The 14,006-nt window shown below is 43.2% G+C and overlaps 1 protein-coding gene across 21 annotated transcripts in view; it reads left to right on the top strand.

Moving 5' to 3' along the window:
• The window catches only part of NFASC (neurofascin), a 184,621-nt gene that overhangs the window by 159,956 nt on the left and 10,659 nt on the right, over positions 1–14,006 (top strand). For 12 of the 21 annotated variants that reach the window (XM_075122073.1, XM_075122076.1, XM_075122077.1 and 9 more), the window contains 3 exons: positions 2,315–2,470; positions 9,034–9,165; positions 10,777–10,843. In XM_075122073.1, coding sequence (XP_074978174.1) covers positions 2,315–2,470; positions 9,034–9,165; positions 10,777–10,843 — 355 coding nt within the window. Of the gene's footprint in view, positions 1–2,314; positions 2,471–4,745; positions 4,875–9,033; positions 9,166–10,776; positions 10,844–14,006 lie in introns of those variants that run through there. The other 9 variants (XM_075122083.1, XM_075122084.1, XM_075122088.1 and 6 more) reach the window with 2 other exon arrangements.

Genomic DNA, 14,006 nt, shown 5'->3' with positions numbered 1-14,006 from the left:
GCATTCTGAATTAGCAGGGCAAAGGAAGCTGTAAGGGCTGCAGCTTGTCATGAGATTAAGGGCTATAGAAAAAGACCAACCAAATTGGGAACGAATTCTTAAGGAGAGGAAAATGAATACTTTTAATAGATAATCTATGGCACAACAGTAAAAAAAAAAAAAAATGTACCTGCTTTGGAATGAAAAGGGCAGAATCACCTGTGATCAGTTACTCCTGTATAATAGATTCCATTGTCTCATAAAATTACAGGGCTCTATCTGGCCTGGAAATTCAAAGCTGGCACCTGTCAGGGGTTTTTTTTTGTTTTTGTTTTTTAAATATTGCTTTTGTGGTGTCAATAGGCAGATAGTAACGTACACTGTTTGCATCTATTTCTCAAACATTTCATAATGTCTGGTATGAATTTAAACAGTCTTCTAATTCTTGACAGTGATCTAACTTTGTTTACAACACTGTTCTAGAGATGAACTCACATGCTACTTAGAATCCCTTTGATTGCCAGACAGTACCTGTTCCCTCTGTAAGGCTTCCACACCTTTAATTATGAGGCAAAGCAATATTTGCAGTTCACAGTACTGGTTTACGGAAATTAGTTTATCTTCTTCCCTTCTGCATCATACTCCAGAATTTGCAATACTCATCAGGCGCTCAACTCCCTAATTCTTGCTCTTAACATAGTAGAATGCAATGCATTTCTCGGAGCTTCGCGTGCTGGTCTCTTCCATCCCTAGTACTCCCGTTCACTGCAGAGAAATCTTAAACACACACAGCTTGCGCCTAACATGAGGCCAGATGCTGAAGTCCCTCCTCAGGACAGGCTCCAATGGGAGTTGTGCCTGAGTAAGGATTTCAGGATCTGGGATATTCGCATCATCAGATGGTGCCTCCCAAATCTCCTTTCAGGAAAACTCCCCAGGAGACCTCTTACTGTCGATACCCAAAAGGGTCTAAAGGTGCTCCTATATCTTGGAAAACTGCACTTATTCAGCTGCCATTTGCAAACCGCAGTGGAGTTGAACTGCTCATACAAACGGTACTGCTGGTTTCCATTTAATTCTTTCAGATTCCCTTGCCACTGGAGCAACCAGATCCCTTCTGTCTTTGGTCAGAAAGGACTCAAAGAGCTTTCCCACCTCTTTATACTAGTGCCAGGCGTCTTACACAGAGGCTGAAAGTTGTCTTGGCTACAGCATATACCACAAGCACCCCTAGAAGGAAGGGCTGTCTGAGCTTGGGTTATTAGACTTTCACCAATCTGTTCATTCTCTGGTAACACAGTCTCACCTACCCATTTAAATTGTCTGCACCCTATGATGTTTCAAGCCAAGGCTACAGTGGGGTATTCACCATGCAGCCAACAGGCTTTTCCATAACTCCTGCCTCAATTTAAATTGGACATTAGTGCTGAGCTGCCATGTAGCATTCCCCTTCCCCTGCTAGACCACCACAGCATTAGGCATTTACCCATTTGCGATACAGGTTGTCCTGTATAATTTTCTATAAGCCCCCAGCAAAAATATACCCTTTTCTCTGCTGAGTGCTGCAGATTTTATTTAAAGGTATAAAATATGCCCCACACATGGTCCCAGGTTCAGTCCTCGTGTATGGCCGGAATTGGGTTTGTTACACATGAACCTATGGACTATCAGCAGCACAAGACCCTGCCCATTTGAGCTGAAGGAGCAGCTTCCCAACTTGCAAGAGGCTCTTTGTGGGCCGACCACAAGCAGGGACACAATCATGCACATCGAGTCAGTCTTTCAAAATGCTTACAACCATCAGCGATTCATTAACCAACACCAGTAGATGTAGATTTCTGTCCTGCAAAGAAAACTCGTGTGCAGATTCTGCTATCAACCCCTTCTTCTCAAAGGCTTGAGAGACAGCTCTAACCCCTGCCTTGTAAGTCAGCAGACTGACTTTATCTGATCAGCGGGAGTAGACAAATTCCAGACCCCTCCTCTGTGAACACACTGCTTTGATTCCCCCAGACACCCAAACCTAAAGACTGTTTAGCAAAAGAGCTCCCCCGGGTTCTAACAATAGAGAGAGGTCTCCTGGGTGGTTACAAAGCCATTTTCAATGCAACAAATGGGGGTGCTATTAAAGCACTGTCATTTACCTGTATCATTGCATTTTCGATATTCCCAAATGGGCAGTAATCACAGACACTGAGGACATTAAAATGTTATGATCCCGGTCCATCAAATTATATTATTTCTGCTCAACAGAGAGGTGTAGCATAATGCAGTCGACACTAATATGTCTGAGCTTCCTGCCGCCTGGTTTTGATGTGAGGTTTCTGTTTCTCAGGTAACAATACAGTGAGATCTATCCCTGTTAAAGCTCAGACCCCTTCCTCCGTGCAGCTGGCTGACCTTACCCCCGGGATGACGTACCAGTTGTGGGTTTTTCCCAAATGGTCTAGCCCCAGCAAAACCTCTTACATAACCTTTACGACAAGCTCAGGTGAGACGGGTTCCAGCCCCGCTGTGCGACACCTTTCCAAGACATTTCATCCCATCCTGAGCTTTACCACTTGTGTGCTGTATCTTCTTTGCTGGGGAGGTTTGGCCATGACCATGCATGGAGCAAATTTCATTCACTCCACTGACATTGTGCCCTCTCTGCCCTTATTATAGCGCTGGCTCAAGAAGCAATAAAATTCCCACAGTCAGCTAACATTGTCTCAACTGCACGTTATGAAAACCAAAATCCCTGGTGCAGCCAATAATGTAACAAGCTCCATTTCAAACAAGGAATCCTACAATAAGGGTAGAGACCATGCGCTTGTCACGCAGCTATGCTTAAAACATTAAGACAGACTCCTGCAAAGGATGCTGCTGGTTACTGCAGGCTTTGTGTTTGCACTTTCACTTGTGTGCTGCTTCTTGTGGTGGTGGCGGTTGTTCTGACACAGCAAAGCGTCTGTGTCTTTATACCTGGGTTATTGCAGGAATGGGTGTTCACACATTCATGACAAGATACGGATGAGGAATAATGCCAGGGGAATGTAATGTTTGTAGAAGGCCCACAGAGGGGGTCACAGAGGGGTATGTGCATAGGACTTTACAGATGCATAAGAAGGCAGGTATAGTACTCCGGGAACAACATGTGTAATTGCATGAGCAATTTTTCCGGGATTATCACCTGACTGCATTTTATAGATGCTAATTATAGGCTTGCTACAGAGCCCACTGAAGCCAATGGAAAGACGCTTATTGACTTCCATGGTTGTTGGATCAGGCCTCGTTTATTTAAAACCTCTGTGTTATCATTCCATGAGTTTTGGTAGAACCATAATAGGGATAACATGGTCAGCCATGGATTTTGTGGCAGGGAGCTATCTCTGTGATGCCTGCTGAAATTTGGCCCTAAATATTTATTTGAAAAACAAACAATAACCAACCTTTATGTAGGACCTTGAAAGCAAAATATAGTGTTCCACAATCTCTCTTTAAGTAGGAAACCCTGAAACAAATTCTGTTTGCACTTGCATCATGCAGTGCTCCAGATGGAGATGCGGAGGAGAATTTGGCCTTTCTGTACCTTATTTGTGAAGTTCAAAGTGTTGGCGTCCTTAACTATATTGAGTTATCCTTATACCATAAGATGCTAACACGACAGATGGAAAATGCTAATATTCGTGCAGCGTCTTTGTATAACAATGCACAACTCTGATAAAATTCTAGCAAGTATACGGTACCATGGAAGAACAGCCTGACCTTGCCTGGGAACTGACTCAGTCTGATCTGCCTCTTTCATCTCTAACCACTATTATCCTGTGAAAAATGGTGAAACCCACACCACAATGTTTCTCTTATCACCATCTTTGTAAAGAATCCTTTAAGGACAGCCTTGGGGGGAGAAGGGTTAGTTTGACTTGGGTTTTTCCTATTTCTATGCTACTTTACATTACGTGATGTACGGAGTACGGGTGTTCCTAGCTAGGGCCATTTTTGTGGCTATACTTTTAGAACTGGAACCTCAAATCCAAAAAACCTTCTAATTTTGAGCATTTTGGCTTCAAGTCCCTAAATCTGAGTTTGCCCCTACAGTTTCAGGTTTTGTTTGGATCCAAAACTGAAAGGAGGCTATTTTCCAGTTCAGATGTGGCCTGGAAGATTTCCAGAACACCTCTGGTTGCCACACGTTAGCCTTGATTTTGTCTCTAATTCTGAATCCCAAACCTAATCCAGATCCCAACTCTATCTCCTTTGCCCCTCTCACTGTTTCTATAAGATGTTCCTATTTTCTTCTTTGTGAATAGCTGTACGTTGCCCATTTTAGACAGACATATCTCTTTACCCGCCTGCCTCTGTACCCCTTCTTGCGGGGCTCTCGTGCATAGGAACCACAAGGGAAATCAAGGTTGAGGGAATCCAAAAAGCAAGTAGTTTGCTTGATTTTGATATGCACTATACCTTTATTTTTGTTATTCCAAAATCCACACTTTCTATATTTGAAGGGCTGCTTATTATATTGGCATTAAAATTTGAGGAGTCACCATCTTTATTCCTCTGATAAAGTCCAGATGACTACCCTAGCCCTATCACCATGGGATCCACAAAGCTATCAATCGTTTATGCATGCATGCATGCTGCAGTTTCATTTTTACCCAGGCTGGATGCTACTGACGTGAGGGTTGAGAGTCCACTGCCCCATCATGTGCCATCATTAATGTTTTATGACAAGAAAGCACTGTCCATTTTTTTTGGTTATGTTTTGCAAATATCTATTCTAGAGGTTGCTGCTTATTTATCTGCATTCAAATTGAAATAGCCCACCTGCACCGCGGCTGCAGTATACTGCACTCTGACTTCTCTGCCGACGTTATTGAGCTTTTGGTTAATCAGAACAGTGCTTTCCAGTTGTAAGTGATGCTTAACTACAAATGTAGCTTGATTTAAAAAGAAGGGGGGGTTTCCTTTTTTCACCCCTTAAAAACGTGGGAAGGAGGATGCAATTTTCTCAAAACGTACCAGTTACATTGGTACCTAGAAACCAACAGTGTATAAAAATCAAACTAGCACTGGATACATATTTTTGCTGCATGTCTTTCTGTGCGCAGTATTTTATATCTCTCTATATACATATGTATGCGTACGTATGAACACACACCGTTGTTTACAAAAATGATCAAATACGGTAGCTTACAGTACTGTTAGTACAACATGAGGGCTCATTGCCATACAATAAACATAGTATTTTTCATAGAGTATAATTATAGGCTGAGATTTTCAAGACCACCTAAAGGGTTTGGATGCTCAATCCCTGTTGATTTTAATGGGAACTGGTTTCCTGGTTCTGGGCAGCTTTGAAAATTCTACCCACAGTTAACCCCACATGCAAATTTTTGGAGCAAATTAGCTGTCATACAAGCAACAGTACAGTGAAGCCGACTGTAAAGACCACCTACAACATGAAGCACAGTTACCTCTTTAAACCCAGTCCAAGATTCAGCCTTCAGAGAAATGGCACGTGAGTTTTGCTAATCGCCTGGTCAGTGGTTTATGACCGATTTCGCTGTCAGTTCATAAGCTTGTCATTTTTAGTCAAAGCATGTTTTGAATCTCAGTTTATAATTAATTCAGGAAATCCAAAGTTAGTGCAACGGTGTTTCAAATTGATGCTTCTTGGATTACACGGCTTCTTTCTTTTATTTAGCTAAATTGCTGGCCATGCATAAAGGCAGATCAAAACATCCTGTCAAATTACAGCCACCCATCTATTCCCTTTTTTTCCAAACGCTGTGATCAGTCACTCTGTTTACACTAAATATAGGTTTGCTGTAGGTGTAATTTTGGCATCGTGATTTTTTGGGGGGTAGGGAAGGCAATTATCAGCCTACTTTGACAGTAGCCCAGTTCCACTATCCTAGTGAAAGACCCTCTGTTTAAAACACTCCCTGCTGTGGCAAATCTGGCCTCATTCCACAGTGGCATGATGCTTTTCTTTCAGGCGGTTTTTGCTTTCAGTTAAGAACCACTCCATTTCTCAGAATTGTTTCCCTGTAGAAATCCCATCCTGTTAGCATTGCTAATACAATTTCCTTTCATTTCAAAGCTCTCCAGTATAATTTTACTTCCCCCACCTCCACCACGAACATTGTTACTCTAATCCAATTCTCAACTCCATTAAATTATCTCACCCCTTTCATTATAAAAACTTGCATCTTTAAAGAGGGTTCAGCTCCCAGAGAGTGGGTCCTTTAGTAGAAAAGGGGCAGGCACAGAATACCAGCTGACAGTGTTAAAGGGGGAAATGTTTAAGTTGGCAGCTGACTCCCATTGAAAGTCAATGAAAACTGGACACCTATGCTACAGAAGGTTTGCCAGTAGAGCTATACCAGCAAACCCTCCTAGTGAAGATGCAGCTTCCACTGATAAAGTGCTATTTCCGGTAGATCTTATACCGGTTTGCCAAATGAAATCAGCTATAAGTGTGTCTACACTAGGGTTTTGGCAGTATAATAATGGTTTTTTTTTAAAAAAGCAGCCCGCTCAACCAACACTACCATATCAGCAAAAGTTCCAGGATACAGCTGGCCTGACTCCCTTTTGTGCATTGAAAATCTCCTCCTAAAACTCTTGGGTCAGATCCTCAGCTGGCATAAATCAGTAATAGAGCTATGCCAATTCACCGTGCAAGGTTCTAACTCCATTTTCATTAATAAAAACTCCTTTTTTCTTTTTCCCCCTTGAACAATCCTAATCTTTGTAGCAGTTTAGCTATAAACATCCACGCACTAACATCAGGATTTCAATTTGATCAGGGTTCAATTTTTAGGGAAAGCATGAATTGTCATGGCAAAAAAAAAAAAAAAAAAGATATGAAATATCCTAAAGTTGTGTTTAAAGGTATGGAACGCCCTGGCTCTGGAATGTTTAAAATTAAACCCATTTTTGACGGTGTTGACCAGTATACCATGCCTCTTTTAGATAGGCTTTTATGTGTAGGTTTCAGAGTGTATTTATATGGTGTTACTTTGTATAGTATCTCTAAAAACATCATGTTACCATGTTTGAGCACAATCCAAAAATGATCAGTTTGGGGAATTTATTAAGATGAAATGAAATTAAAGTCTGATTCTGTGGCTTTTGCTCATATGAGTAGTCCCATGGACTTCAACTGGAACACTGATGCAAGCAAGGCTTGCAGAACCTAATCAGGGATCATCCTAAGAGAGCTTCCCAACAAAACATGCTTTTCCCCATGTCATTCATATTCTCTATCTTCATCTAAAGTAGCTGGTATAACATCAGCACTATTTGGCAGATCCAGTCCTCCATGACCACTTGTCATGAAAGAATTGGGTGTGCCTATGGAAGATGGTACTGAGCACTAGATAAGCTGGGTGGTTGACTGGCTCTGAGCCCTTGTTCACATTAGAATTTGATATTGTTTACCTAACTAGGTGATATTTAACAAATGTAGCATATTAAGGATTCTGGTACTGGTTCCTCATAGCCAATGTCAGATGAACAAAAAACAAAACCAATCTAGTTGAGGTTGTTTTCTTTATCACAAGAGAATTAACAGTAGGCGTTCGCTATCTTAGTCCTGTCAGAATGAACCCTAGCAAATTCTGGCTCAGACTTTTGAACCCATTGGAGTCAGACCCTGGCAGTCCCCCATCTCTCTTGCCATGAATATCTATATTTACACTGCAGTCTGGTTACATTTAGCCAGCTAATGCACTGAAGGTTATTCTCTGCTCTGTTTTGTTGAATACCAGGTGCATGTCAATTAGGAGAGCCAGAAAATAGCAGAGAGTTGCTATTTATAGGCTAGAGCTTTGCTTGTCCTACTGTGTTTAGGAGCTGCAAATAACCATTGCCAGCATGTTGTAGAAGGCAGCTCAGGGACTGGAGTTAAGTGTTGGGATACTTTTACTTGCTTAATATTAAATTCTGATGGATGGCCTTGTCGTATGAAATAAGCTGTGTAATAGAGAGCCCCCTCCAGCAAGGAGACATATCATCTTTCAGGGCTCTAGGGCCAAGTCTCCTCTTCTTGGAATCCAAGGGTTGCTCATCAAGGATCTGCCATCAGGGATCTCCACTAGGAAATCTGCCTAGGAAAATTCTCGGGTGCCAGATATAGCTCCCTGACCTCCCCACTGGGGTGGACAGGGTCAACCGAGTTCAGCACCTGTTGTGGCAAAGCCTGGTCACCTCGGGTTGGTCACGTTTCCTCACATCAGCGGGGATGGCTCTTTTCAACCCGGGCCGGCAGGGAATTTGACACTTTATCAAACAAGATAGGTTGTACCACCTAGGTCCTGGTCTATACTCCGGCATTGCCCAGAGCGAGCAAAAGTGGTGGAGCTACACCAGAGCTGCCTTCTAAGCAAGAGTTAAAAGTAAGGGTAGCCTGATTAATGGAAACTCTGGCTTGTCCTAGCTTAAGAACCAGTGCTGGAGCCACTATTCCAAATGTTGACCTGGGGCTATTCCCTGAGAGGTTCTCCCCAACTCTGCCACTGCATGCACAGAGCACAGCAGAGTCAGGGAACTTTCTATATTTGGTGCTTTTGTTCTAACTGCATGCCAGGAAAATAAAGACTTTTAGATGCTTCTTGGATGAATTTCACACCCCATTTATGAAGGCCGCCTGAAATATAGCTTTCTGCTTACTTCCCATCACTGTAAATGGATGATCAAATCTGTTACCCAGCTTCTTTTGCCTTCATTTTTTATACACCCTTCATTAGTCTGTACTAAATCTATTTTATTTATGTTGGTTGTGATCCTCTGCCATGCACAGCTCCGGCCAGAATTTTGAGTTGACAAAGCGTTTTAAAAAAAAACAACATAAAAAACACAGCCCATATTCCCATGTAATCTCAGATACCAAACTGATCAATACATACATACACACACACACAATGCAGAAACGTGGTTGTAGAGATGGATCATTTGTGAACTGGTGAACTGGGTTTTCCTAGCCAATTGGCTCAGTGTTTTTAATTCTCTCTGCTGTTAGATTCTGTCATTTTTAACTTGTTTTCTTGACATTCCTCTTACCAGCTTATACCAAGAACCACGTGGACATTGCAACCCAGGGCTGGTTTATTGGGCTGATGTGTGCCATTGCGCTTCTGGTTCTGATTTTGTTGATAGTGTGCTTCATTAAGAGAAGCAGAGGCGGGAAATATCCAGGTAAGAGCAATATCCAGCACAATCTTATTCACGCTGTTGAGTTTAAAGAAACCCCTACGCTTTCTGGAGCTAAGTCAGCTTTACTGATCTCCGCTACACACTTCTGAGTCAAAGTGTTTTTATTCCTCCCTGGTATGAAAATTAGTGGCACCAGAAAGAATTTCAGTTAATTAAAGGTGAAGTGAGCGCTCTGTGCTATGCTTGCTATGCGGGAGAAAGGCTGCATAGTTCATTGCTCTTAAGAGTGACCTGACATCTGCTCAACAAATAGACTTCTCTCTCTCTCTCTCTCTGCAAAAGGATCTCTTCCTGCAAACATCTCACTGAAATTTTCCCAAGGCAGAGACCGGACTTAGGAGAATTCACCCAACGATGCCCCCTCTATAGCCATTTGAGTTCCTAAGCCTTGGTATCCAAGCATTGTGGTAACGCTCAGTACCCGATTCTGCAAGCCCCTCCGTATGTAGGACTCCTATTCCAGTCAACACAGCCCTGCAGCCAGAAAGCTTGCAGGATTGGGTCCCAAGTAAGATACAGGGCAAATATCCTGCAGTTGCTTCACAGGAGATAAGAGAGACAGACGTGAGGTCAAATTGCAGTATTAATAATGGCCTGTGTTCTGATCCCAATGCAGATAATTCCTTCCAGGGAAGAGAATAATACTGAACCCTGGGGCTAATGCAGGGCACACTGAGCTGCTCAGATGAAAGGCTACTGTGCATGAAGTACAATAGTCAGCATTTGCCAACAGCTGCCCCACAGTAATATTATCAGATCATTACTTCCACTATACTTAGAATGGGATGTATCTGTTTACTGTATGGCAACAGCTGGCAAATGTTGACTCTTTAAATTGCTTCATCTATTCACCACTGGAGCCTCATTAGAAAGAATTAAAACCACGAGCATAATAACTGTATCTCATGTACCACTTTAAACCCACGCTTAAGGCTTGATAAAGAAACGGATACAATTGGCACCCTTAAACTCCTGTGGCGTCCCACTCTCGATAAAATCTTTCACGGTATTTGCAACATTCCTCATTCTGGGTCTAATTCACCTTTGTTACACTCCACTTTTACATCTGCAAAATCAAGGGAGTTGTGCCAGAGTAGCAGTGGCGAATCAGGCGCCCCTAACGCAGGAAATAACCGCCAATACCAGTGGCAAGGTAGATACTGCAGTGCAAGATTTTAATAGAACCCACGGTAGACCCAGGTGAATCCAGGGGTCCCTTCCTGGCTGGGATTGTGTGATACTTCTCTCCACTGACCCCTACAGAGTTATTCTTTGATTTCTAAATAAACCCATCCCAATAGAATGACAGCTCTTTTGGAGATTAAAAACATGAAATGATTTATAATGACTTTCCCAGTACATTTGCCAAGGGCTCTTGATCAGATGTGTAAGAGCATTGTCTCACTCAGTTTCCATGTCAGTTACCGTCCTCGCTTTGTATTCTCCTCATCCACATTCCTTAGCAAAAAACAAAAAACAAACACAAACACAACACACACCCTGGAAAGGAGGAGGTCCTTGAAACTATGCAGCTAGCTTTTTAAGATCTCCCATATTTAACTTAACGTTTGCTTGTTGGTGTGCTTATCACAGTGCGTGAAAAAGTTGAAGTCCTAGATCATGAAGACCACAAAGTAGATGATCCGTCATTTGACTACAGGTATGTCTCTACTTGGCATGTGTGTTCAGTAAGCCACTTCCATCCCACCACCTGCCCGACTCCAGTCTCACCCCTTCTGTTCTCCCCCGCCCCACATAACTATCACCAAGGCACTGCACTCTCATGAATTACTTTTCACCTTCCTTTTCCTCCTGTCTCCCACTGTGCAAGATCTCTGCAAAAGGAGACATTCCTGCCTAAATATCCAGAAAAGTAACCAAACTAGAATGTTCTAAAAAGGTTTCCTTCTTTCTCCACCCTCTGCGTTCTTGAGGCAGAGAATGCTCTGACAACAATCACTGGGGACAAGATCGTTCCCCTTGGGAGGAAACTGGCCTCAGACACACACAGTAACACACCAAGAGCCAAAGATCCTGAGACAGTGCAAGGCTATTACAGCCACTTGACACTCTGTTGCTCAGTCTTTTTCTTAGCATTAGTGCGCTATCGAGAAAAGAAATGTCCCAAAGCTGTTCAAATAAGCCCTCAGAGCCTGTAAGAACTCCATCATACATACAGGGGGACCTGTATGGAATCAGATGCCAGACCTTACCCTAGAGGATCCCAACAAACTCCATTGAAATATGCCTTTCACTGCCTAACAGACACTGCTCCAAGAGCTGTGACCTACCCCACATCTTATCAGCCCCTCTCAAACTCAATGGCATCCTTGAAAGAACAACAGCCATGTCTCCATCCAGCCACTACAATACTTTAACAAGGGGCTAAGTGAGTTTCTGTGGCTGCGTGTGGTTTTGTCTTCACAGCTCCACATTGGTTTCCTCATTGCTTCCACAGAAAGAAAAGGGGTAAAATTGCCAGCTCTTTAATTTTCTTGCCTTTTAGAGTATTAGTAACGGGGATTTACAGCATCCCTGCTCCTTCGAGGGTCTGTAGCTTGTTTTTACATTATGATTTTGTTTTACTTAAGTAACTGCTGTGAACCTTTCCATAGAGGTTTGATCCAAAGCCCACTGCCCTCAATGGGAATCTTTCCCCTGATTTAATGAGTTTTTAGATTAAGCTCTGTGCTATTGCACAATATTCCCAGCATTACTAGATGATAAACTGAAATACCAAAGATGGGAAGGATTTATTTAAAATGCAGAGCAAGCTACGATGCTTTGGTATCAAGCTACACAGGACTGTAGCGCCCCAGACAGCTATATGAATAAAAGGCAAAATAACTGGATCCTTCTGGACAATCATGTTTGTGTCATTTAGTAGCAAGTTGCTACAGTAATTATGTTCCAGTTGTGGCTGTTTTTCTCAAGAGGATGCCATGTGACCAGAGCTGTTTCATTTTCTGCATGGCATATGCAAAGATACAGGATGCAAATAAACCCCCAGCAAAAACCGAAAAGCTAACACATTGGAGGGTCAGACAAATAGAAACTCCTCCTCCACACTCTCAATCCCTTGCATGTTTGAGCTGTGGATTTAGCACTCTCATGCTACGCCATTGAAACGTCAGTTTGTACCAACTGGTTGCTTAGGCTGTCTTCTGTCGCTTCAGCCACAGTCTGTGCCCCCAATAGCTGAATGTTCATTTTGCAAGAGCAGCCTGCTCTGTGCATGCCTGCACTCTGACGCCAAGCCGTCCGTCAAGCACCCAGTGGTGAGGTTCTGACAAGATAATCACATGGAAGGGACTTGCTTTGTTTATCACCTTCTGCCAGTGCTAAGAAGCCAGCCCAGCTGGCTCAGTGGGACACAGCAGGACTGGAACACAATATGGTTTATTAGCCTGCAGGCAGCCAGAGTGAATTTATTCACTCTGAGAGGCTGTTCTGCTGGTGGGAAATAGTTATTGTGATAAGGGCAAGCTCACCTTGACAGAATAGCTTACGAAAGTTCATTGCAATTTACATTAATGACTGTAACTTATTTTCCATGCACTGTGTACAAGTCCGAGGATATCCCTGACCAGGACTTGAGAACAATAAAAGAGCGACCAGCCCCTAGCAGGTCCATTTCAGGTTTCACCCTGGGCCCAGTACACATGGGACGGACTTTGGGAATTTCATCAGTGTTGCTGAAACCCTGTGGAGTGCAGACACGATCCATAACGTTTATAGCTGTACATCTCACTGTTGGGTCTCGGTCACTTTAATCTAAGTAGTCACTCAGTGACCTGGCACATGCCCTTATAGGTCGCTTCCTTTTGGAACTGCTTAGCGGTATGAGCTGCAGGTTTGAAATATCTGAACACTCAGGAAAGAGCTACTGATTCAAATAATGGCAAATTCAATTCCAGCTTGTGGTTCTTTCAGCCAAGACCTTAACAACTCAAGCTCCGGTTTTTTCTGCGTGGACAGGCACCCTATGGCACTTTATATAAAGAGCAGGGGTTTGCCCTGGAACCTGAGGCCAAAATTTTCCCTTATTTCCACCCCCAAGGGGTATATATAAAGCATTTATGAAGCACTATTGACTATAAGGCACTGTGGCTATTTAAAATGTGATCACCACCAGCAGATGGAAGAGGAAAACCCAGCCCTTAGCTTGGCTGCCATCCTACCACAACAGGAGCAGTTCTGTAGGGTTCCATTTACTGCCCAAGCACCGTCCAGGCAGCAGGACATTTGTCAGGACAATGGGAAGGGATTGGAAATGCCTCTTTATTGCTAATATGTGGTAGCCCCCATCACATGCTGGGTGCTTTCCAAATGCTAAAGGACAGCCCCTGTTCTGAAGAGCTTGTCATCGAAAGGCAGAGGTCAGAGGGAGGGAAATGACAGACAACTTAGATGCAATTTATATATATATATAAAAAAACAGCATAGTTGGTTGGTTGATTTGGGGAGTTTTTTGCTACCTCAGTGGAGGCTGTCTCCTTATAGTGTATCCTAGCGGTCATCTACCTCTTGGCACTATCAAGGAGTTTAACTGGGGCAGATTCTACCCCAGAGCGAGTAGTGACTTCGGCTCTGTCTTCATTACAAACGCTGCTGGAGCACTTCAGTGTAAAAACTCACTCCAGCAACGGGAGGGGCTCTCCCATCGCTGTAGCTAATCCTCCTCCCCGAGAAGCAGTGGGTAGGTCTACAGAAGAATTCTTCCTTTGACCTAGCGCCATCTACACCTGGGGTTAGGTCAGCTTAACTCCGTCACTCAAGGGTGTGGATTTTTCACACCCCAAGTGACATAGTTGGGTCGACCT

This window comes from Caretta caretta, chromosome 21 (genome assembly GCF_965140235.1).
Source record: "Caretta caretta isolate rCarCar2 chromosome 21, rCarCar1.hap1, whole genome shotgun sequence".
Classification (NCBI taxonomy): Eukaryota; Metazoa; Chordata; order Testudines; family Cheloniidae; genus Caretta; species Caretta caretta.
This window is presented reverse-complemented; position numbering and strand designations above follow the sequence as displayed.